The 20,168-nt window shown below is 43.3% G+C and overlaps 1 protein-coding gene across 14 annotated transcripts in view; it reads left to right on the top strand.

Annotated features, from left to right (window-relative positions):
* rap1gapb (RAP1 GTPase activating protein b) overlaps positions 1–20,168 on the top strand; it is a 100,706-nt gene that overhangs the window by 67,918 nt on the left and 12,620 nt on the right. For 7 of the 14 annotated variants that reach the window (XM_035153104.2, XM_035153097.2, XM_035153105.2 and 4 more), the window contains 11 exons: positions 8,868–8,915; positions 11,031–11,069; positions 11,175–11,360; positions 11,940–12,043; positions 14,470–14,548; positions 14,672–14,725; positions 14,828–14,911; positions 15,004–15,104; positions 15,449–15,578; positions 19,601–19,756; positions 19,896–19,967. In XM_035153104.2, coding sequence (XP_035008995.1) covers positions 8,868–8,915; positions 11,031–11,069; positions 11,175–11,360; positions 11,940–12,043; positions 14,470–14,548; positions 14,672–14,725; positions 14,828–14,911; positions 15,004–15,104; positions 15,449–15,578; positions 19,601–19,756; positions 19,896–19,967 — 1,053 coding nt within the window. Of the gene's footprint in view, positions 1–4,018; positions 4,537–6,785; positions 7,000–8,867; positions 8,916–11,030; positions 11,070–11,174; positions 11,361–11,939; positions 12,044–14,469; positions 14,549–14,671; positions 14,726–14,827; positions 14,912–15,003; positions 15,105–15,448; positions 15,579–19,600; positions 19,757–19,895; positions 19,968–20,168 lie in introns of those variants that run through there. The other 7 variants (XM_035153098.2, XM_035153096.2, XM_035153094.2 and 4 more) reach the window with 5 other exon arrangements.

The following is a 20,168-nucleotide window of genomic DNA, read 5'->3' as shown; positions in this document are numbered from 1 at the left end:
GTCTTTCTGTGAAACCCCCTTGAATAGAACGCAGATGTAACCAATGACCTGTGGACCACCGCCAAACATTTCATTATCTATAAGACTTAAAGTGTAACTTGACAAGATTCTCCACGTTCCTCATTCTAAAGCAGACATCAGCTCATCATCTGATATCCCCCCCCCCCTTTAATGTGACACTATGATTATGACTCAATTCTCATGATAACAGGCTGCGACTTTATTCTTGTAAAATACAATTTTATTTAATATCACTTGATTCTTCTTGTTACTATATATTTTTTTCATTTAAGTGGCTCTAACACTCTGTGGTGATAAGATGAGATCTTTTCCTTTATTAGTCTGACAGGCTATTTGCTGTGGAGGCACATGAACAGGGAGGGAGCTGCTATTCACTATCAGTTCAAGGTTTTGCTCTCCGAAGTCCTTGATACGACTTTTTGTGATGATACTGCGTCACACATACAAACGCCCGGCAGACGTTAATCAAAGATCAGGAGGTTTTCTGTGTCACGGGGGGGGAGCAGCAGTCCGTCTTTTTCTACATCTCTGCTCTTGGTGTAACGACAGTAAAGAGTAAATACATGTGTCTCCACACACACACAGAGAAACCCTGCAGTCATTCTGTGGACCTTCACCTCTGTGGCAATCACCCAGCTCTTCTGGCACATTGATAGAATGGTGGGGGCCTCATCTGTGTGAGCTCCAGTTGTGTCTCCCAGGCACCAGTGGCCACAGCAAGGTCAGGGTAGAGTCTCTGCAGCCAGACCTGATGAATGGCCCCTGATGGATTCTCTCTGGCTGAATACGATGGGCCTCTGTGGCCGGTGATTGGCTGTCTTTGAAGATTAGTTTTCCATTTTACTGCATCGCCTCTAAAGATGCGGGCGAAGCCCGTGATGCAAAGACCCAAACGTCAGGATGGGGAGTGAGTAGGCGAGGAAATGTTGCCTTGGATGCAAATCATTGGCGATTTGTCTGTGGAAAATTTTTAAATGGGGCTCTGTGTGTGTGAGAGGAGTAAATGAAGCGCTGGAGTCAGAGCTTTTATTCTTCCCTTCCCAGACTGAGCAGAGATGTCAGAGCTGCATGGTTCATGGATATTAATGCTGCTCATACCCAGTAAAAAAATGTAAGACAAAAATAAGGTAGAAAATCTTGCAGCAAAAAGATACCAAACACTTATTACAGTAAATTACAGTAATAAAAAAAGAGAGATATTAAAAGTTACAGATACATTCAGCAATATGATGTGTATTTTTATGTAAAATGTTATATAACTAATCTTTCCACTAACTAACTATCTATTCATTCTGCTGCGGAGATCACATGTTTTTTGTTTACGGCGCATCGACCACACTGTTCCTCCTCATCACCAAAACTTCTCTTGACATCTTTGTCATTGTTTACATCTGCCGCATGTTGGAAATGTCAGAAACTATCCTCCAGAGAATCTCCTGCTGTGTTCTCACATGGGCACAATCGGACATTGTCCAAAGTTCTTAATAGGAGGCTGTCAGAAGAAACTCAGGAGAAAGTCCAGAGCCTCTCATTCGAACATTTGCGTTCACAAACATGTTCCGGGAAATGTCAGGATATTATCCAGAGTTCAGCGCATGTCTGAAAGCAGCTTTAAATTCTGTGAGTATAAGTTTTTTTTTGTATTTACTCAAATACTGTGTTTTGTGTCAGTCAATTAATCAGTTAATTGGTCAATCCCTCACTCTCGGCTCATGCACTTCCACTCTGTCGCTTTCAGAGGCACACACACACACACACACACACACACTGCAATTGGTGGTAATCAAGTCTGAGTAGTGTAGCTCTCAGCCCCTCAGACATTCAAACTGTGACGGTGCTTCACTGCGGTGGCTCCACTTTGTCTCCGAGGGCAGGAGACGAAACGTGAGCAGCTTAAAAGTCTCGTTTCACGTGACGTCTGAAAAGTCCAGCACAAACACTTCAGAATCAAACTTGTGAGTCTTGGCACTTTTGTGTGGCCCTTGGGCTTCTGCAGTACATATTGTCCCATTCGATGACAGCACGTACTGGAGTCTAGCAGGATTGTAAAACAGCGGGTCGACTTTCCCAACAGAGTGAGATCAGAACTTAGCAGTCAGTGTGGTATACAGCTGAAAACGACGGATCTGAACAGTTCATTAATATCTCACTCACATTTTGACATCATGTGACATTTGTACATGATTATCTGGAGCATTAGTATTCGCCTGTCTTCTTGAGTCCCAGTCTGGCATTAAGCTAAAGCCAGTCTGGGGCAAAGTCAACAGGAAGACAGGCCGTAATAAAATGGAACCTGGGTATGAGACAGCGTTTTTAAACGGCAGTCCTGTTCTGGTGCAGTAACGTCTCCCCTGTCCACACAAAATCCATATTTTGTGCACGTTGCATACAAACCATGTAACCTCTCCTCCCCGTGTGTTCTTCCCATTGATTTTTCCCCAAAGGAAATCAATGGAGGGGGTTAGCTTGCCATGCTTATCTGAAATGAAAAAACGTTTAACGTACACGGGTGGAATCGGTCCCGTTGAACGCTTTCAGCAGTGTTTCTTTTTTTTCTTTCTTAAGAAGTAGGTCAATGTTTGTTGATATCTGATGCTGGAAGTGCGCCTAATGGAAAAAGACTTTCACAGAACGACAGCTCCCCTTTCATCCTGCGGTTCTTTCCCTCATCTTTTTTTTTTTTTTGTATCCATCCCTTTTTTTCCTCCTCTTCCTCTCCCACTGTCCCTCGTGCTCTCTTGTCATATCCGTGCTTAACTATGCACAGATGATTTTCCGAGGTGCCGAGGTTGGCGGAGTCGTCCATTAGGCTGTGGCGTCTGCACAGGCAGGGAGCCGGGCTGCTGGCTCGTCTCGCGTATCTCCCCCTCAGTGGATGAGATAACACATGGAGCTCTCACGTTGTTGTGTTCTGACCAAGGACACGATGAAAAGAGCCTGATGCATTTCCGTGCAGAGCCTCCACTCGTTTACTTCACTTCATGTTATCTGGCAGAACGGTGACCACCCAGAAGTAAATTTCCAATTAATTTTCTCTATTGATGTTTCAGAAAATCAAGTTTTTAAGCCTAGAACCAGGCCGACCAGCTACAGCAATTAAAAAACGGGTATTCGACTGCACATAATAGATACAAAAATAAAATGTTAAGCAATGGCGAATGATCTCTTTCCAAAGACTTCCAGCAAGTTTCTTCTTGAATTTAACCTTGTTAATATAGTGTTGCAATACATTGTAATTTGTATCTGTTATGTGTATAAAGCTAAAGTTTCATAACCTAGTACAGTAACGCTGAGCAATACAATCATAGCTGATCGTAGCCAACGTGATTTTCACAGTTGTAGAAAATATTACCTTGGTAACAGCGAACTCCAAAAATCGGAGACGTCGCTATTGCACCTGAAGATTGTGGGTTGTGTAGTGGTTCTTGTTGCCATCGCAAATACAACTTAAAACGCAGTTAATCTCATATGAACTTGTGTCTTCTACAGGGGCATAAAACATCGTTTCACAATCTCGTAGCTTGTGCTAAGTCTACTTTGGATGATTAGAATATTATGGCTGACAATCAAAATCTCTATTTAGCATTTTTCGAGCTCTAGTAAGCTCTGGTTGTAAAAACAGCAGGGATTAAAATTAGTCAGATTTTCTTGTACAGAAAAAAGAAACACATGTCAAACATGTCTTAATCAGCCCTTACAATAAGTATAAGAGCTCTGCAGGTGTAATTAACCTACTTCTCAACACGGGGAAACATAGACTGTAAACGTTATGGAAATGTCTTTGGTTGTGATTTATCACCGGAGACGAAGACATGTCAACACTGACCCTGTTTATCATGTTAATTATTGTGTGTGTGTGTGTGTGTGTGTGTGTGTGTGTGTGTGTGTGTGTGTGTGTGTGTGTGTGTGTGTGTGTGTGTGTGTGTGTGTGTGTGTGTGTGTGTGTGTGTGTGTGTGTGTGTGTGTGTGTGTGTGTGTGTGTGTGTGTGTGTGTGTGTGGAGGCTTGAGAAACAGATCATGAAAGAGGAAGAGAAAAGTCTCATATTGTGATATAACGAAAGAGAACTTTGTGTGTGTGTGTCCGTCCACGTGTCAGAGTGTGGGTTTGCATTAAAAAGAGAAGATAGCTGTGCAGGGAGGGGAGAAACATTGTTCCTCCCTTACTCCTACTTCCTACAGAACAGCTGTGTGTGTGTGTGTGTGTATGACAGGGTGGAGTGTGTGAAAAGAGGAAGGAGGAGAAATGATATTCTCGCATTTCAGCACATGCATCTAATTACATGTGTATGGATTCTGATGGACGGCTGTCAAGTCTCCTCCCCTGGTTTTAATTGCCCGAGCGACAGTCCGTCGGTGTGAAGTGTCACTGTCACTCTCACCTTCCTCCTTGTGGCCGACGCGTCCGCACTTGTGGAACGATGAGTGATCTCAGGGCAGCTAAGGATGTTTTGCTGGAGGCGCTGCTCAGCCGCCCCCCCAGTAAGCCCTTATTCAACAGACGGTGCCACAGTGATGTGAGTATTTTTTTTAACTTTTCATGAAGTGAAGTGATTATTTTTCGCTCCAGTTATTGTTGTGTGTTTAAATCTTCAGGAAGCTCAGGGACAGAGATGTTTACTTTGTGTCGGCTATAGAATCTGATGAAAGCAAATAATGGACTGATGCTATTTTTATGAGAACATACTGGATGACACGGCTCATGTTCTGCAGCGCCTCCAATATCCAGTACATAGTCCTCGGCTCCGTGTCTTCCCCAGGAGAGGGTTCTGTGATGTTACTGTGGAGTCTTCGTGGTTCACTGATAATCTGGTTCGCACAGGACAGTGTTTGTGGATGTTTGCTTTGCAGTCAGAAGCGCAATATGTCCCCGAATATCATATGGCACTGTTTGCTTTCACATGCAACAATGGACCCAGGCTGCACCTTCGGCTTTACGAGGTCAGGTGTGTTTATGCTTGTGTGGGTGGTGATATGTGTAGGTTTACAACTAGGCGTGCATGCGTGTGTGTGTGTGTGTGTGTGTGTGTGTGTGTGTGTGTGTGTGTGTGTGTGTGTGTGTGCATGGAGTGTGTGTGTGTGGTGTGTTTAGCGAGCCCCGCAGTGTCCCTCGGTAAATTCAAGCTGTCATGTGGAAACATCAGCCTGGCACTTCAGTCCACTTCTGTTACATGGTGAACAGAGGGCTCGCCCCACAACAAGCAGCGCCTGCAGGGCTGCTGCCATCCTCTCCCCCTTCATCCCAGGTTGGAGCTGCTAAGAATCCCAATCCTGGCCTGTGCAGATAACAAACGCAGGCCGCAGGGTGTTTTAATGCCTCCACGCAGGCGACAGCCGTGGCTGGAGGCATTGTGTTTTCAGGTTCGTCCGTAATATCTCAGGAATGCATTGAGGGAATTTCCGTCAAATATTCCAAACACATTCTTTGGTCATAACTAAAGAGGGAATGTGCTAATCGTGACACATTTCCAGGCAAATCTGTAATTGGATAATAATGATGAACTGATAAACATTTATATCCACATATTCAAAACTGCATAATTTAAGATTAAATTAGTAAAATACTTTGTTTAATAACATTACTCAGGAACAAGGGGGAGACTGGGGCCATATTCCCTGCTGCTCATCAAATACCTCATTAAAACAAAATGAATTAACACTTACACAAACATAGGTGTGATTCCTAAAATGGCAGGAACCAATATATTTATTGAATGTGTCCTTTGAGTTTTTAGCTTGGTCCATATTCCATTCTCTAACTAGGCAGTGTTTCTTATGCCACAGCTGTGGCCGGAGGCATTAAGTTGAGCACAAGCCTCCATCCCAACATCTCAGGAACGCCTTGAGGGAATTTCTAGTAATATTTTTACCCAAAAATGCCACTTTGACTCAAAGATGAACGGATTAGAATCTGGTGGTCAAATGTCGAGGGTCACTGCTGTGTCACAAAACACGATTTTTGGCCTTAACTCAAGAATGAATGCGCAAATTATGCCACATTTCCAGGCAAATATCCAATTTAACCAAAAAGATGAAGCGATAACGTTTTATATCCAAAAGTCACTTCACTGTGACATTGCAATGTTCTGCTAAAACACTTTTCTGGCCATTGCTTAACACCATTACTCGAACAGAAGGAGGCCCATGTTCCCCGCAGCTACACCAGTGAGCAGAGGCAGAAAATTGCAAGCCAGTCATTCTGTTTTTTATACTTTAACCTGTACTAGTCCCTTTTACTGATACGATAACTTTATTTTCACTGATCCGGTACAATGATATTCTGTTGGAAGCCATTCTGAAGATGTCTATGTTCTGTAGTCGTACATGGATCAGGTGTGTTTATGAATCAAGGAGCTGGATTAATCCCTTTTAGTCTAATGAGCAGCACTGACATCACAAAACCCCCTGAGGCAGATTATACCACAACAGGAAATACTTCTCAGACCATTAATGTGAGTTTATGTTTACATGTGGTATTTCCTTTATAGGTTAAATATATCTCATTCACACACTAACATGACTGTGTGTGTGTGTGTGTCTGTCGGAAGCTACAACACAGTGATTTCCAGTCAGATGAGCTGTCGCCTGCAGCAACAGACAAAAAGCACCATGGAGCTCCGAGGCTTGTTTTTTTCCCAGAAGAGTTGCTTATGTGCAGCGTGTTTGTCCTTAAGTGTGGAGGAACGATTCTCCTGGCGTTGAATGGAGCCTCAGTGAGAGTGATGTCAAGTGGGGTGGAGGGTGGAGGCTGGGGGGGGGATGGCGCTGTCATAGTGAGAAATGGAATTGGGACGTCTGAGATTCCAACACGAGGTTTCGGCACCGCCAGCTTTCTTAGTGAGCGGGGATGGAGGATGAGTGAAGGGAAAGCACATCAACACTTTGTCTCCACAAACCATCAAACCCATGTCCCTGTGTGGATCTGTGTCAACTCTCTCCACCAGGACTCGGACCTGTTTGCCATGATCGAGAGGATGCAGGTACAGTGGTCGGCCTCCTGGATCTGCCTTTTTCTACCCACTGCCTGAACTCGCTTTAATCAAAACGCCGTCCTCCTACATAAAACTTTCCATTTACTTCTGTTTCGAGACTCGCGTGTCTCTGCTTTTCCTCCTATTTTCAGATCGCAACTCTGTCACTCTACTTATACGTGTGTGTCCATGTGTCTTTACAGCAGTGACGCCCTCAGGCTGCCTTTACGAACCGTATGCCTCTGAATGTGCTGAACAGAGCCTTTGTGTTGTGTCTCCTCAACCCGCTCGTTTTTTCTTCTGCGTCACCAGATGTGTGAAATGTTGTGTTTTAGGTTGTTTTTTTTTCAATATGCCGAGGTGGATTTGTAAGTATGTGCTTTCGTTTTGGTAACTTGACGCGAGAAGAGTGACAATTTTGTAAGTGATACAATGGAGAGATCCACATCATCATGAAAGAATATAAAGACAACCAATCACTTCATTTAGTCCAAATCAAGTGATTGGCTGTTGTCTGTCAGGTACCAATCTAGCAGTTTGTGCTGAGGGGGAACTACTTTGATTAAAGGGCTGATGGGCGGAGCTGTGATGAATCTGATTCATGTAGTGTAGCCTGCTCTTAAAAGCTTTTCCAGGATTACCAACCCTTGCTTTAATGAAAGTGATCTTTTAGCTGTTGCATTGCTGTGTCGGACTTCATCATGATCCCAAAACACTGGAAACATAATCTACTTAGTCTATTGTGTATTCGTTAATTAATTTTCCGTACATTTTATAAGGGGGCTGGCAGGATAAGTTCCAGAAAATGTCCACATTCGCGTTCTCACTTGCAGGCCCCTCTGTAAACTTTCAGGAAAAGGTCCAGAGTTCAGCGCATGCCTGAAAGCAGCTTTTGGTGGAAGCGTTGATATATTGTTGAAAGAGCCATGAATATATTATCTAGCAGTTGGAAAAAAACTTTAGAGGTTCAAACGTCATCTTTCTGAAGTTGTGGAGCGATCGAGCATGTGAAAGGCTTAGAGCCAGAGAAGTTTAGACCAGAAGACGCGGTACCTACTGCTAATGCACTCATTTCAATCATCATGAGCTTCTCAAGAATCTCTGTGATATTTTAGTAGCTTTAAACCATATTTGTTTTGTTTACTCTTGGTTGTTTAACAACACGGGAGCAAAATGTCTGAGCTGCAGCGTATTCATTTATGATTAGTGATGCATGTTCTCAAGAGAACGGAAAAAAACTGCAATGAGGAAGAGAAAGAGAAACAGAAGCAGAGCGGAGCTGTCTTCAAAGAATGAACTTGATGAAAGCATTTCCAATTTTCCTCATCATCTCCCTTAGACCTTTTTTTAAAAAAAAGAAAAAAAAAGAAAAAATGCATCAAATCGGATACGTTTCACATTCTTGCTGCGGGGTATTCCACGCATATGGCGACTGATCAGGAATCCTTTATTAACCATCTCTCTGTGTGCGCTTTTTTTGAACTGTCAGTCCTAACGAGTCAGCAGAGTTAGAACAGATATAGAACAGATGGAAAGTTCGGGAGCCCGAGGTGGAATCGTGGTTGAGCTGTAGTGTGGTTCGTGGGAAACGACTCCTGTGTTCTCATAGACTTCTCTTTATCTTTATCACTGCACTCTCGTCTCTCACTCCTCTTTACTTCCTCTCTCTGCGGCCCGTCTGGTGATTGAGCTTGTGTGATGAAAACATGAATTACTATCACCAGGAACTATCTTGCACTCTCGCACTGCGCAAGAAATATCTCGGAACTTGACAATGAAAAAATAAGTATTTGTGTATCTCCTCACACACGAGGCGGTGTTTGGTAGATATTTCACCTTATTCCATCAGTGTCATATCGTTTTTTTTCTATCCACAGGGTTTCAGAATGGATGAGCAGAGATGCACCCTCCCCCCGCCCCTCAAAGTGAGTCTCAAATCGTCAGATCTCCTCACGAAGCGCAGTCTGGTAAAGCATCTATAATGGGAAAGTCCTAAACCTTTTCCTTATCAGCCGTCAGACAGGCTCTAGTGTGCTCACCAGCTGGGTTAGGAACTCGAAGGGGGACTAGGACTGGAGAATCCTCGGCTGTCCGTTACTTAGACTGAATAACGCAGTGGGTAAAAGTAGGGGATCCTCTCAGCAGAGGGTTTGAGATGAAGTCAGAAAGACCCCCCAGTAGATTGTAATCAGAAAGAAAGAAAAATATGGAACTGTTAGGGTTTGGCTCAACCTACAGGTTGTGTGTATAATTAGGTTTTAGTGTTTGAGGTTAAGACTCATATATAAAGGCTGTTTGACAACATGGTGTACGGAAGGTTCTGCACTTCAGTTGTCATGAATGATTAAAAGTTACACTCAGCATATTAGCTTTTAATTTAGGGCCAAAAGACTTCACATAAACATAGATGATGTGTCTCCTGTCGCACAAAAATGAAGCCAAAATATCCAGAGTACGGGCTTTGATAAGAACTTCCATTTAAAAAACAGGAAACATCTTTGAGAAAAGATTATTTGACGTGTATTTGAACTTTTTTGTAGCATCCACTAACATGGAGGAGATGGGATTACGACCTATACTGCACCCAGCCCATCTTGAATACAGTCTTTTATGTGGAACCATGACAGTTTACATCTCACACTATATCTAAAATATTGTTTGGCAGTTAAGTTACATACGTATGTAAATGGAAACAAACTTGTTTTCCTGTAAATAACTGCACACATGTTGACAACATAATCCAGCGACAGTGGCGAGTGGGTTTTTAAATGAACCATGTTCCAAATGCCAGTTTTTAGTCATGCTAGCATCTCCGGGTCTGAAATATCTCAATAAATATTGGGCACAATATTGACTTTGTTGATCATCTGACATTTTCTCCACAAGGTCGAAATGAAATGTCTTGACAACTGTTGGACTGATTGTCAGGAAATTAGTTCCAGACATCCCTGAAGCCCAGAGTCCTCGTCACTCTCACATTTAATGCCTCCTCCATGGCAGCTATATGCCTGTAGTGCAGTATCATATAGTACTAAAAGAACTGTGACTAAACTTAGTTGAATATAAAAACGAAGCTTTCTCTCTTGCTCTCTGCGATGCAACAGGTCCAGTTCTGCTCTGCTGGGGACGTTCAAATGCAATCTGGGGGGTAATGGAGAGAATCGCCTATCTGAAATTGAGGGAAAAAGTGGGTTCGCCAAAAAAAACTGAATTGGAGGCAGATATCAGAAAATGGTTTCTGGAGTGCAGCGAGCATCACAGATTAATTCCACTGCAACTAAATACAATTATCAGAGAGTTAAATGAGAAATATTTGTCATTGTGTGATGACCACTGATGTGTTATAAAAAAGTCTTGGCTTCTCTCACACCAACACATTCAAATCCAGCAGAAAGCAAGTTGCTTTATTCATGTTTTAATAACATACCAGGAGGTTTTAGGACCAAATCTCTGGTAGTTATATGTAAAGTATAGGAATATAGTGGGAAATGGAGGAACATCAGACATTTCTAATGTGGCCTCTGTCATGTTTGCATGTTTACTACTCTATAAAAGGGGATCTATCAGCAGAAAGTCAATTATATTCACAATAATGTTTTTATTAGTGTATAAACACCTGTAACTAAGAATCCATGTATTGTGCTTACCTTAGCATGACACCTCGACATGTACATCGACCGCAGGTCCTCTTCCATGGAATCCGCCATGTTGCAGATGCCATGTTTCTAGAATAGACTGTTAATAAAGATGGATTCACTTCCCCCCCACTATCCAGAAATGAAACCAAAATCTCTCTGACATGAATGACACCATCTAACCAGAAGAGCCACAGTCGTGGTCGGGGAGTGGAGCCACAGTAGCGAGGTCACGCTTGACCAATGACACTTTATTTAACTTTTAGACCTAGTAGACCAGGATGCACAAACCAAACACGATATGTGACATGTACACATTCTGCAACTTCACCACTAGGCACCACTAAATCAACTAAAACTGAAAATGTTCGCCAGCTTGACTCATATTTGTTTCCCTCCCTGCAGACAGAAGAGGACTACATCCCTTATCCCAGCGTCCATGAGGTACATGCTTTATAGATGTCAAGAATTGGTTTGAATGGGTATTCTGCAATGCAGTGCTGACTATTAGTTTTCTTTCTCAACGTTCTTATTGTCCCTCACGGTCAGGTTCTGGGTCGCTGCAGCCCTTTCCCGCTCATCCTGCTGCCACAGTTCGGAGGCTACTGGATCGAGGGAACCAATCATGAGCCTAAAGACGCACCGGAGGCCGATCAACCTCCCTGTCCCTCCTCCCACATCAAACTGGAGACGAACAGCACCGCCAAGATCTACAGGAAACATTTCATGGGCAAGGTGAGGATGGGAAACCTGTTTGTCTGCTGGTTCATTTGTTTGTGTGTTACCTACCATTACCCGTACATCCACCAGAACAACTCCCAGGCACGTGTGTTCCACTAAAACAACTCTTCCTGGACGGCATGGTGGTGCAGAGGTTAGCACTGTTGCCTCACCAGTAGAAGGTTCGGGGTTTGAACCCTTCTGTGTAGGGTCTGCACGTTCTCCCAGGCTTACACGGCTTTTGTCCAGCTTCCCCTCACAGTCCAAAGACAAGCCGGTTAATTGGAGACTCTAAATTGCCCATAGGTGTGTGGATTTAAACAATAATGATTGTTGGCTGTATGTTGGCTCTGTGATGGACTGGCGACCCGTCCACAAGCCCACTGTCAACTGGGATTGGCTCCAATCTGTAAATCTCCTGCATCCATTATATATACATTATAACCATTGGACCTTGTTTCACAGCCTTACTTCGAGAGCAGTTCAGCCACATTCCTCCCTTCAGCCGCTCCACCTTATTATAGCATTGTATTTTTAATTATCGTGTCAGTATTTGTTTGTGCATGAAAGTTTCTTCTGCTTCTCTGCCCCCAGGAACACTTTAATTATTACACCATGGACACTGCCCTGGGCCACTTGGTCTTTTCCATGAAGTACGATGTCATCGGGGATCAAGAGCATCTGCGCTTGATGCTTCGGTACAGTTTCCCATTTTCTTTATCTCTGACCTGTTCTCTCTCCCATTTGCATTTATTCTTTATTCCTTTTCACAGTCTTCTCCTTTTCAATTATTCCTCTGTTCTATATTTGACTGAATCCTGGCTTCTGATATCTGTGTAATGTAGTCATTCATTATTTTTTCTATGAATCACTCCATATATATCGTATTTGCACACATGACCGCTTTCTTTATCTCCGGCGCTAAGGATTGTATTAGGTTGAGAAAAAAATGACACAGAGGAAGCTTCTCAATTCTCAATGTTGCTTCAGTGATGAATTCGAAATGGTATGAATAGGCGGCTCAGTGGAAAGGCCTCCTGCCGCTGTCAGAGGTTACACAATAATTCCACATCAAATTCATCTTCAATTAAACATGACATCAAACGTCAGCTGCCTATTTGACAGAGTCGCGATTGTAGAAGCTTTTGTGAAAGTTCTTACATCTTTTCTGCAAAATGATTTGGTTCAGTCACAGAATTTTGTGTCTGATGTGTGTTTTATAAGACCTGACCTGGTCGGGTCTGCTCCAGTGGGCGAGATATCCACTCCAGTAACGAGCTGGTACATCAGAATGGATGAATACATTCTCTGTGGCTTAGCTACTTGTGCCAAGAAGTATTAGCTTTCGATAGCCACAAGCTAGGCACGTCATTACGTAGGGAACACGCTGATAGTTTCAGGGGCACAGGTGTCTTAATGGGGTCCAGATTTGAACTGGAGATAATTGTGGGTCCAGCTCGGTTCGATGCTTTCTCATGCAGGACTCTGCTGCAGACTCTAAAACTGACTTCCATGTGCATCACATCCTGTACTTCACTGCCCACATTCAACAAGCGCTGCTACGTATCTCCCCTCTGCAGGCGCTTATCATTCACGTGTATATGCGTGTCCGTGCCCTGAGCTCTCTGTATAGATGTTGACTTTTAGAAACTGTGCCACAAATTATTCAACCATCAGCCCACCGCTCCTCTATGTTGTACAGGCCACGTCTGTTTTGGCCAACCACCACCCACCACCCAAACTCGCTCGCTGCAATCCTCCACGCCTTCACATTCTGCTAAAGACAGACGAGGGAGAGGGGGGGGGGAGGCGGAACACAACGTACTACACAAAACCTGTGAATTAATTTTAGCACCTGAGAGACTCCACTCCAGATTTTAATAGCTGCAGTCCCTGCTTGTTAATGGAGCTGCAGAGTGGATGAGTGTAGCAAGGTAGCAGGCGCTCTGCTCTCCACTTTTATTTTTTCACACAGTGATGTTTTCCGCTGCGTGGGCGCCACCCACGGTCACTCCGTCATCCAGGTCAAACACCGTCACCTCAGCTGGTGTAGTCACCGGCGCTGACTCCCAGTTCACATTTAAATAGACCTTCGTCCAGTCAACCATCCATTATCTGCACCGCTAATCATTTCAGGGTCACAGAGAAAGACCTGAATGATAAATCATAAAGTCTTTGTGCCACCTCTTATATTCTTTGGTATAGAATCACAGGCTGTTAGTGCAAATTGACTGTTTGACAAGTCTCAGTCTCCTTAGTCACTGTTGCTGCACCTGCTTTCTGCTCACACACACACACACACACACACACACACACACACACACACACACACACATGCTGTGTCAATTCAGGGGCTGCATCCTTTGGAGGCTGCATGTGAAGACCGTTCACAGCGGTGCGACCGGACTGATCCATTTCGAAGGCCTCTCCAAATGTGGTCGACAAATGCGTTCTTCCATCTCTGAGAAACAAAGGCTCCAAAGGATAGATCCTTTACGCTTTGGTGCCAAACCGTAATAATGATGCTTAAGTATCAGGCTTCAACTCAACATGTTTACAAACCAAGGGCCACTAGTCAAGGTGCTCTCGCCGATCACAGAAATCCTCAGACTGCCTCACTTTAGTTCGGGTGTTAGCTTCACTGAGGGAACTGTTGGACGTCTCCATATAATATTGAAAGGTCTCGACCTCACTCTGTAAAGAGGCTTGAGATAATGTGATTTGTCGCTTTACAAATAAAATTGAATATGAATATTTTTCCCAGATGTTGAACTATTGCACTGTGAATGTGAGCCGCCATAAGTAGCTCAGATTTTCTGAAGACTCCGCCGCACACAGTTCTCTTGGTGCTGTTTATCTTAACCCCTCCGATAGAGCAGTGGCCTCTTCTAGAAAAGAAATTACGGAGCCGTTCAGCCTTCTCCCTGGCAATCTTGTCTCGGACACATCAAGTGTCAAGACCATTATGCACACCCAGCTCCGCACAGCGTGTAGCGGAAAGCTCTCCTTTGAATGTGCGATTCACTTGCATGAATGCCGAGCAACAAAGAGGAGAAGCATTTAAGCCCAAGGATCCTTTCGCGTTAGAAATAGAACTTTGACTTTTCAAAATTTTGCCTTTCAGCACAAAGCTAAAAACCTACCACGATGTAATTCCCATTTCCTGCCTTACCGAGTTCCCCAATGTGGTTCAGATGGCCAAGGTAGGCAGTTGTTATCAGCTGTAACTTATTATCTGCTGTGTGTATTTGTTAAAGACACTATTTCACTATCTCAGCATATATTTAACAAATCTAATGATGCTTGTATATCTTTTTCACTTGTAGCTTGTTTGTGAAGAAGTTAACGTGGACAGGTTTTACCCCGTCCTCTACCCAAAGGTAGGCACTGGTCCTCATTGTGACTTGTACCTGAAATTTCACTTGCACCAACTCTACAGCTCCATGAATCTGACCTAAAACCTCCCGTCTTCTCGTCCTCAGGCGTCGAGGCTCATCGTCACCTTTGATGAGCACGTGATCAGCAACAACTTCAAGTTTGGAGTTATTTATCAGAAGTTCGGCCAGGTGGGTGCGCCTCAAAGAGAGAACGGTGCTAATCTTTTCTTTTTAGTCGTATGTCACGCCTCATGGAAATGCACTTTCCCTGGTCCTTGCAGGTATCGGAGGAGGAGCTGTTTGGGAACATGGATGAAAGTCCGGCCTTTGTCGAGTTCTTGGAGTTCCTGGGCCACAAGATTGAGCTTCACGACTTCAAAGGGTTTGGACACTTTACATTTTCGATTTCCTCCAGCAGAACCTTTCAGCACTTTAGGGTTAGTTCTCATTATAGCACTCAACGTAATGTCTGCCAGAAGAAGGCAGCTAGTCTCTTTGCTATTGATCCGAGTTAAGTTTTGAATGAATCTGTGAAAAAGGCGTTTTAGAGGCCCTCGATATTTGTAGTGGTTCCAACTTTGTGACTGAGTTGGCAGAAGAAGTGCCCAGTGGCGTTTTCTCAATGATGGACGAGCGTGGATGGACCGGGCCTCTCCTCTCCTCGCCTTTTCTTCACTTACTTCGCTTGCTTCTACCCTTAACTCTCCTCCTCCCTTTCTTCCCCAGGTTCCGAGGGGGGCTGGATGTCGCTCACGGGCAGACGGGCACAGAATCCATCTACACAAGTTTCCATAATAAGGAGATTATGTTCCACGTGTCCACCAAGCTGCCTTACACAGAGGGAGACTCGCAGCAGGTACAGATCCATCATCAGAGAAACTCATTTGACTTTCCAGAGCAGTTCTCAATATCCTCGACTAATTGATTTGTGAAGGCCTCTCCTCGTGACACCATCATGTGCTTGATTGCAGCAGCAGCTCGTGGGTCAGAGGCTGTGACATCCTCATTTTAATTCTTTTAAAGTTGAGGAAGCAAGATGAATTGTATTAATCTGTAATTAGCCTCATTCTGGGGGCACGGAAAACAAAAGCGATAAAGTCTTAAAGTAGTTGAAGCAACAGTTTGATATTTTTTTGGAAATACACTTGATAACTTTCCTGCAGAATTAAGAGATAAACCCACTCTCGTGTCTGAACAATACATATGTAGCGCCAGCCAGCGGGTGATAAGCTCAGACTCCAACAAGAAGCCTGGAAAAAGGAAGAAAACTGTCTCTGGCTCTGAAGCAAACAAAATCTGCCCCAGAAGCAAAATAAATCTCCCTAATTACCATCTCATTTGTTTATTCCATACAAAAATTGATTTCCAGTCTTTTCTGCCAAGCTAAGCTAACGTGCTGTGGGCTGTACTTTCATGTTAATGTGGTAGAGACATAAAATTGGAATTGATCCTCATCTATATCTTAGCCAAGAATCTATCATCTATTTCTCCCTGTAAAGTATTTTGAGGTTTCACGTACAATAATAATAATCTAGTTTATTTATATAGCACCTTTTACAGCCAGGACAGGTCTGAAAGCAGCTTGTGTCCAACTATTCTTTCAGCCATTTTGGGTTTTACCGGTGCAGTACACACTTGCTAAGCATTTATTTAGGTTTGGCAGGTTCTCTGTCCTCACTGCTGTCGTAGAGAAACAAATCAATCCGTGACATTTACGAATTCCTCTGGCGCCACGATGTTCTCTAGTGACTTTTGAGTTTCTCCTCTGTTTGTTTGCCTTGAAACTTCCATCTCTTTGATGCCTTGTCGGATTGAGCGACATTAGTCCTTAGCTGCTCTTCACTGTCTCTAAGAGTGTGTGCAACATTGTTACCACAGTAACGCTGCACAGATGGTCCATGTGCATGAAGAGAAAACCGGGGATTCTAACCCGCAGCGACATGACATGATCGATGAGGCATAGCTCCCCCATAGTAGTGCAGCAGGATTTCAGAAAAAAAGAAGGTGCAGCATTAATGTCGTCAGATCTGATTTCAGGATGTAGCCTATACGTCATTGCCAGATGTCAAGCGTCTGAATGAATGCTATTCAGCTGTCTGGCGTCTGACGGCCTCTGTGTAAGTAAATACTGAAGCTGGCACCTACTGAGCTTGAGTGATGCAGGCCTCGTCTCCAAGAGTGTGCGTGTTAATTGAACGGATATCTTCCCCTCCACTTTTGAGAAAATCTCTGTCCACTTGTCCTACGTTTTTACAGAGTGTCTCATAAAACACAAAAAATGACAACAGACGCTCAAACAAGCACGTTGGGCCAGTAGGTGGCGATACATGAACGATCCATCAAATACCAGCGAAGAACAATGTGGTCCAAGTTTTACATCAGGTGAGACAGTGATGCTACATTTAGCTGCAGCTTTATAATTAGGCCGAGTCGTGCTAATCGAACTCAGAGAAAACGGTATATAGCTTCCGTTGTTGTTGTTTCTAGCTCGTGCTCATAACACAAAGCAACAGTGGCCGTGTGTGAAGTAAGCGGTGACATCATCCTTTACCAAACTCTCCGTGTGACGTGTATACTTGGATTCACAGAAACGGGAGGTTTTGAAAATCTGCATTTTGGAAGACGTTTGAGTGAAAAACACCTTTTGCATGTGGACAAGAGGCAAGAACGCAGAGGAAAAAGTTAGTTTTGCTAAATGTTTGCATAAATGGAAAAGAATTGTTCAAAATATTGTCTGGTTTGGACAAAGGACTGAATTTGCTTTGTCATTTAATGTAATTTATGTCAGTTTGATCTTGATATTCGCCAAAAAGAATAATTTTGCATCAAGACTGTGTTTATAAGTGCTCCAATCAGAAATACAAGGCTTTTTAAAAACATTTTCTGAGTCAGGGTTAAATTCTGAGACATTCGCAGATATTTGAAAAATAAAAGGATGCGTCAGACTCTTTCCCTTTTGAGCAATGTAAAACATTTTATTTTTTATGTCTGGCTGATACGACTTCAGCAAATAAAATAAAACAATAAAAACTCGCCAGAGCCTGAAACAGATGGTTGATTGTTCTCATGTAAACAGACGGACTGCTTTCAACAGGCGGAGAGAGGCTGTAATGTAATTTCTTACTGCAAAAGAATCATCTATAAATCCCAGAATAAATGTTTGCACACAATTGTTCTTCTCTTGAGACATTTTATAGCAGCAGCAGCTCAACAGGTGTGAAGTGGCTTTGCTAAAAGGCTGCACTTTAGTGTGTTAAACATCCTGGTGGCTGACGCAGGGTAATCAACACATGCTGCTGCAGAGACACAATTGTTAAATGGGATCAGGCCTCTTTACTGAGTCTGTTGGAAAATACTGTCACTGTCACTGCACTGAGAATATTTATCAGGGATTTCTGTTTACCACCAAACTGTATCTGCAGAATCTGATGGATCTCCTGTGACTTGCATGCTGTGAAGTGATTTAGGTCACAGCGTCCTCGTGATAAGAATCATTTTGGAGGGATGAACAGGGCATTGTGATATCCACTGGTATTTTACCATTTCATTTCTCAAGGGGAAAGCATTTATGGCACATTGTCTCAAATATGAAATCCACCCTGACTACTGCAAATCTCTACTTACAGATATTTACTTCTGACAAAGAGATTCTGTTTTTAGCCCTGTCCGTTTGTTTGTTCGTTGGTTGGTTGGTTTGTGACCAAGGTTACACAAAAACTATTTGACAAATTGTGACTAAACTTGGTGGAAGGGTCAGGAATGGGTCAGGGAAGAACCCATTAAATTTGTGTGCAGATCCAGATCAGCGGGCGGATTGAGGAATTGTTTTCATCACTTTCTTTAACACGTCGAGCTTGTCGAAATTAGCATTTATTTACATTTTCACAGATTTTCCCATGGAATAATTCATGGATCTTGATGAAATAAATCAGTCACATTGAGGGGACTGATATCTATAAGTGTGTGCAATTTGGTGCAGCTTGATTTAATTTAAGGGAACTGTTGGGGCCTTGGTGCGGGTTTGCGCTCTACTAACTGTCATTCCAGTTATTGTTAGTGTGATGGTTTTTCAGTCATATCTTCCCTGATGTTCACGGGAGAGTCCCTTGCTAAAAGAAGCGGTGACAACATAGATTCATAATTCAATTTAAAAAAAGAAGGTGCCCCTAATGCTTGGCAATACCGGGCGATTTAAAAGATATTGCTTGGATGAAAACTCGATGCTTGGGCACAGTCACTCTGTCCTTCAAGTAAGTGTCCTTTCGCCAACTTTACGCTTCTTGGCAATGAGGAAAATGCAGCCGCTCTGCAGCAATGAACTGATATTTAGATTTCTTACTTTCCACACCACCAACACATCTGAAACCCTTAATTATTCTAGCTTGTTCATACCTAAATTGAAGTTACAGATTAAGGGTCATTACACAGTTATTATTACATAGATATGAGTATTATATCCCATTTTTGCAAAGAGATCCTTAGAAATCCTACACACTGCTCCTTTAAGGTAGATTTGTGGCCTATGTGTCTGTATATACCTTCATAAATATCATCCATACCCATGATATATTTAGACTTAATTTACTTTTTATAGAAATGATTGAGAAACTTTTCCGTGTGTTCAGAATCAATAGCAGAAGCCATCAAGAAGAGCTTGATTTCCTGGCTGATATATATAAACTGGGTTGTCAAGCATTTCAGAAAAGAGGTTGTACTCTTGGATCAAACTCAACGTCTACTCTCTGCTGGGACTATATTTACTCCCAGTGGATCTTCTCTGTGCGAGTCCAGGACGTGACAGCTCTGTGTTTGTGACTCTAACTGGTTATTTGATGTGTTTCCGCTGTTGTTAGTTTCTGTTTATCTCTGCCCCTCCAGCTGCAGAGGAAGAGGCACATAGGCAACGACATCGTAGCCATCATGTTCCAGGAGGAGAACACGCCCTTTGTCCCAGACATGATCCAGTCCAACTTCCTGCACGCCTACGTGGTGGTGCAGGTGGAGAGCGCGTGCACGGACAATGTCACCTACAAGGTTAGTTTTCAGGACAGCGGATATTTTATCAAGGCACGGCGGCGACTTGTCTGTGTGGCTTTAAAAAAGCAGGAACATGTATCACAGTTAATCCTTCGGAGAGGTTTCACAGGCTTAGCTCTCCTTCCCTGTCTTCCAGGTGTCTGTGACAGCGAGGGATGATGTACCTTTCTTCGGGCCGGCTCTGCCTGACCCTGCCATCTTCAAAAAGGTCTGCAATCAAACAAAGGCATTAAATCAGTTCCCCCGTGAGAAGCTACTCACACGTCATAACCCTTCATCACCCTGCTGGTCCCTCTCTGCACGTACTCATGTGCTGCTGTGGCTTAAAATCTGTATTTACACGAGATGCCATTCGGGTTGATGCTTATTTACAATGATATTGAGTTAAATAGAAAGAGGAGGAAACCTT

Source organism: Hippoglossus stenolepis, chromosome 3 (genome assembly GCF_022539355.2).
Source record: "Hippoglossus stenolepis isolate QCI-W04-F060 chromosome 3, HSTE1.2, whole genome shotgun sequence".
Taxonomy (NCBI): Eukaryota; Metazoa; Chordata; class Actinopteri; order Pleuronectiformes; family Pleuronectidae; genus Hippoglossus; species Hippoglossus stenolepis.
This window is presented reverse-complemented; position numbering and strand designations above follow the sequence as displayed.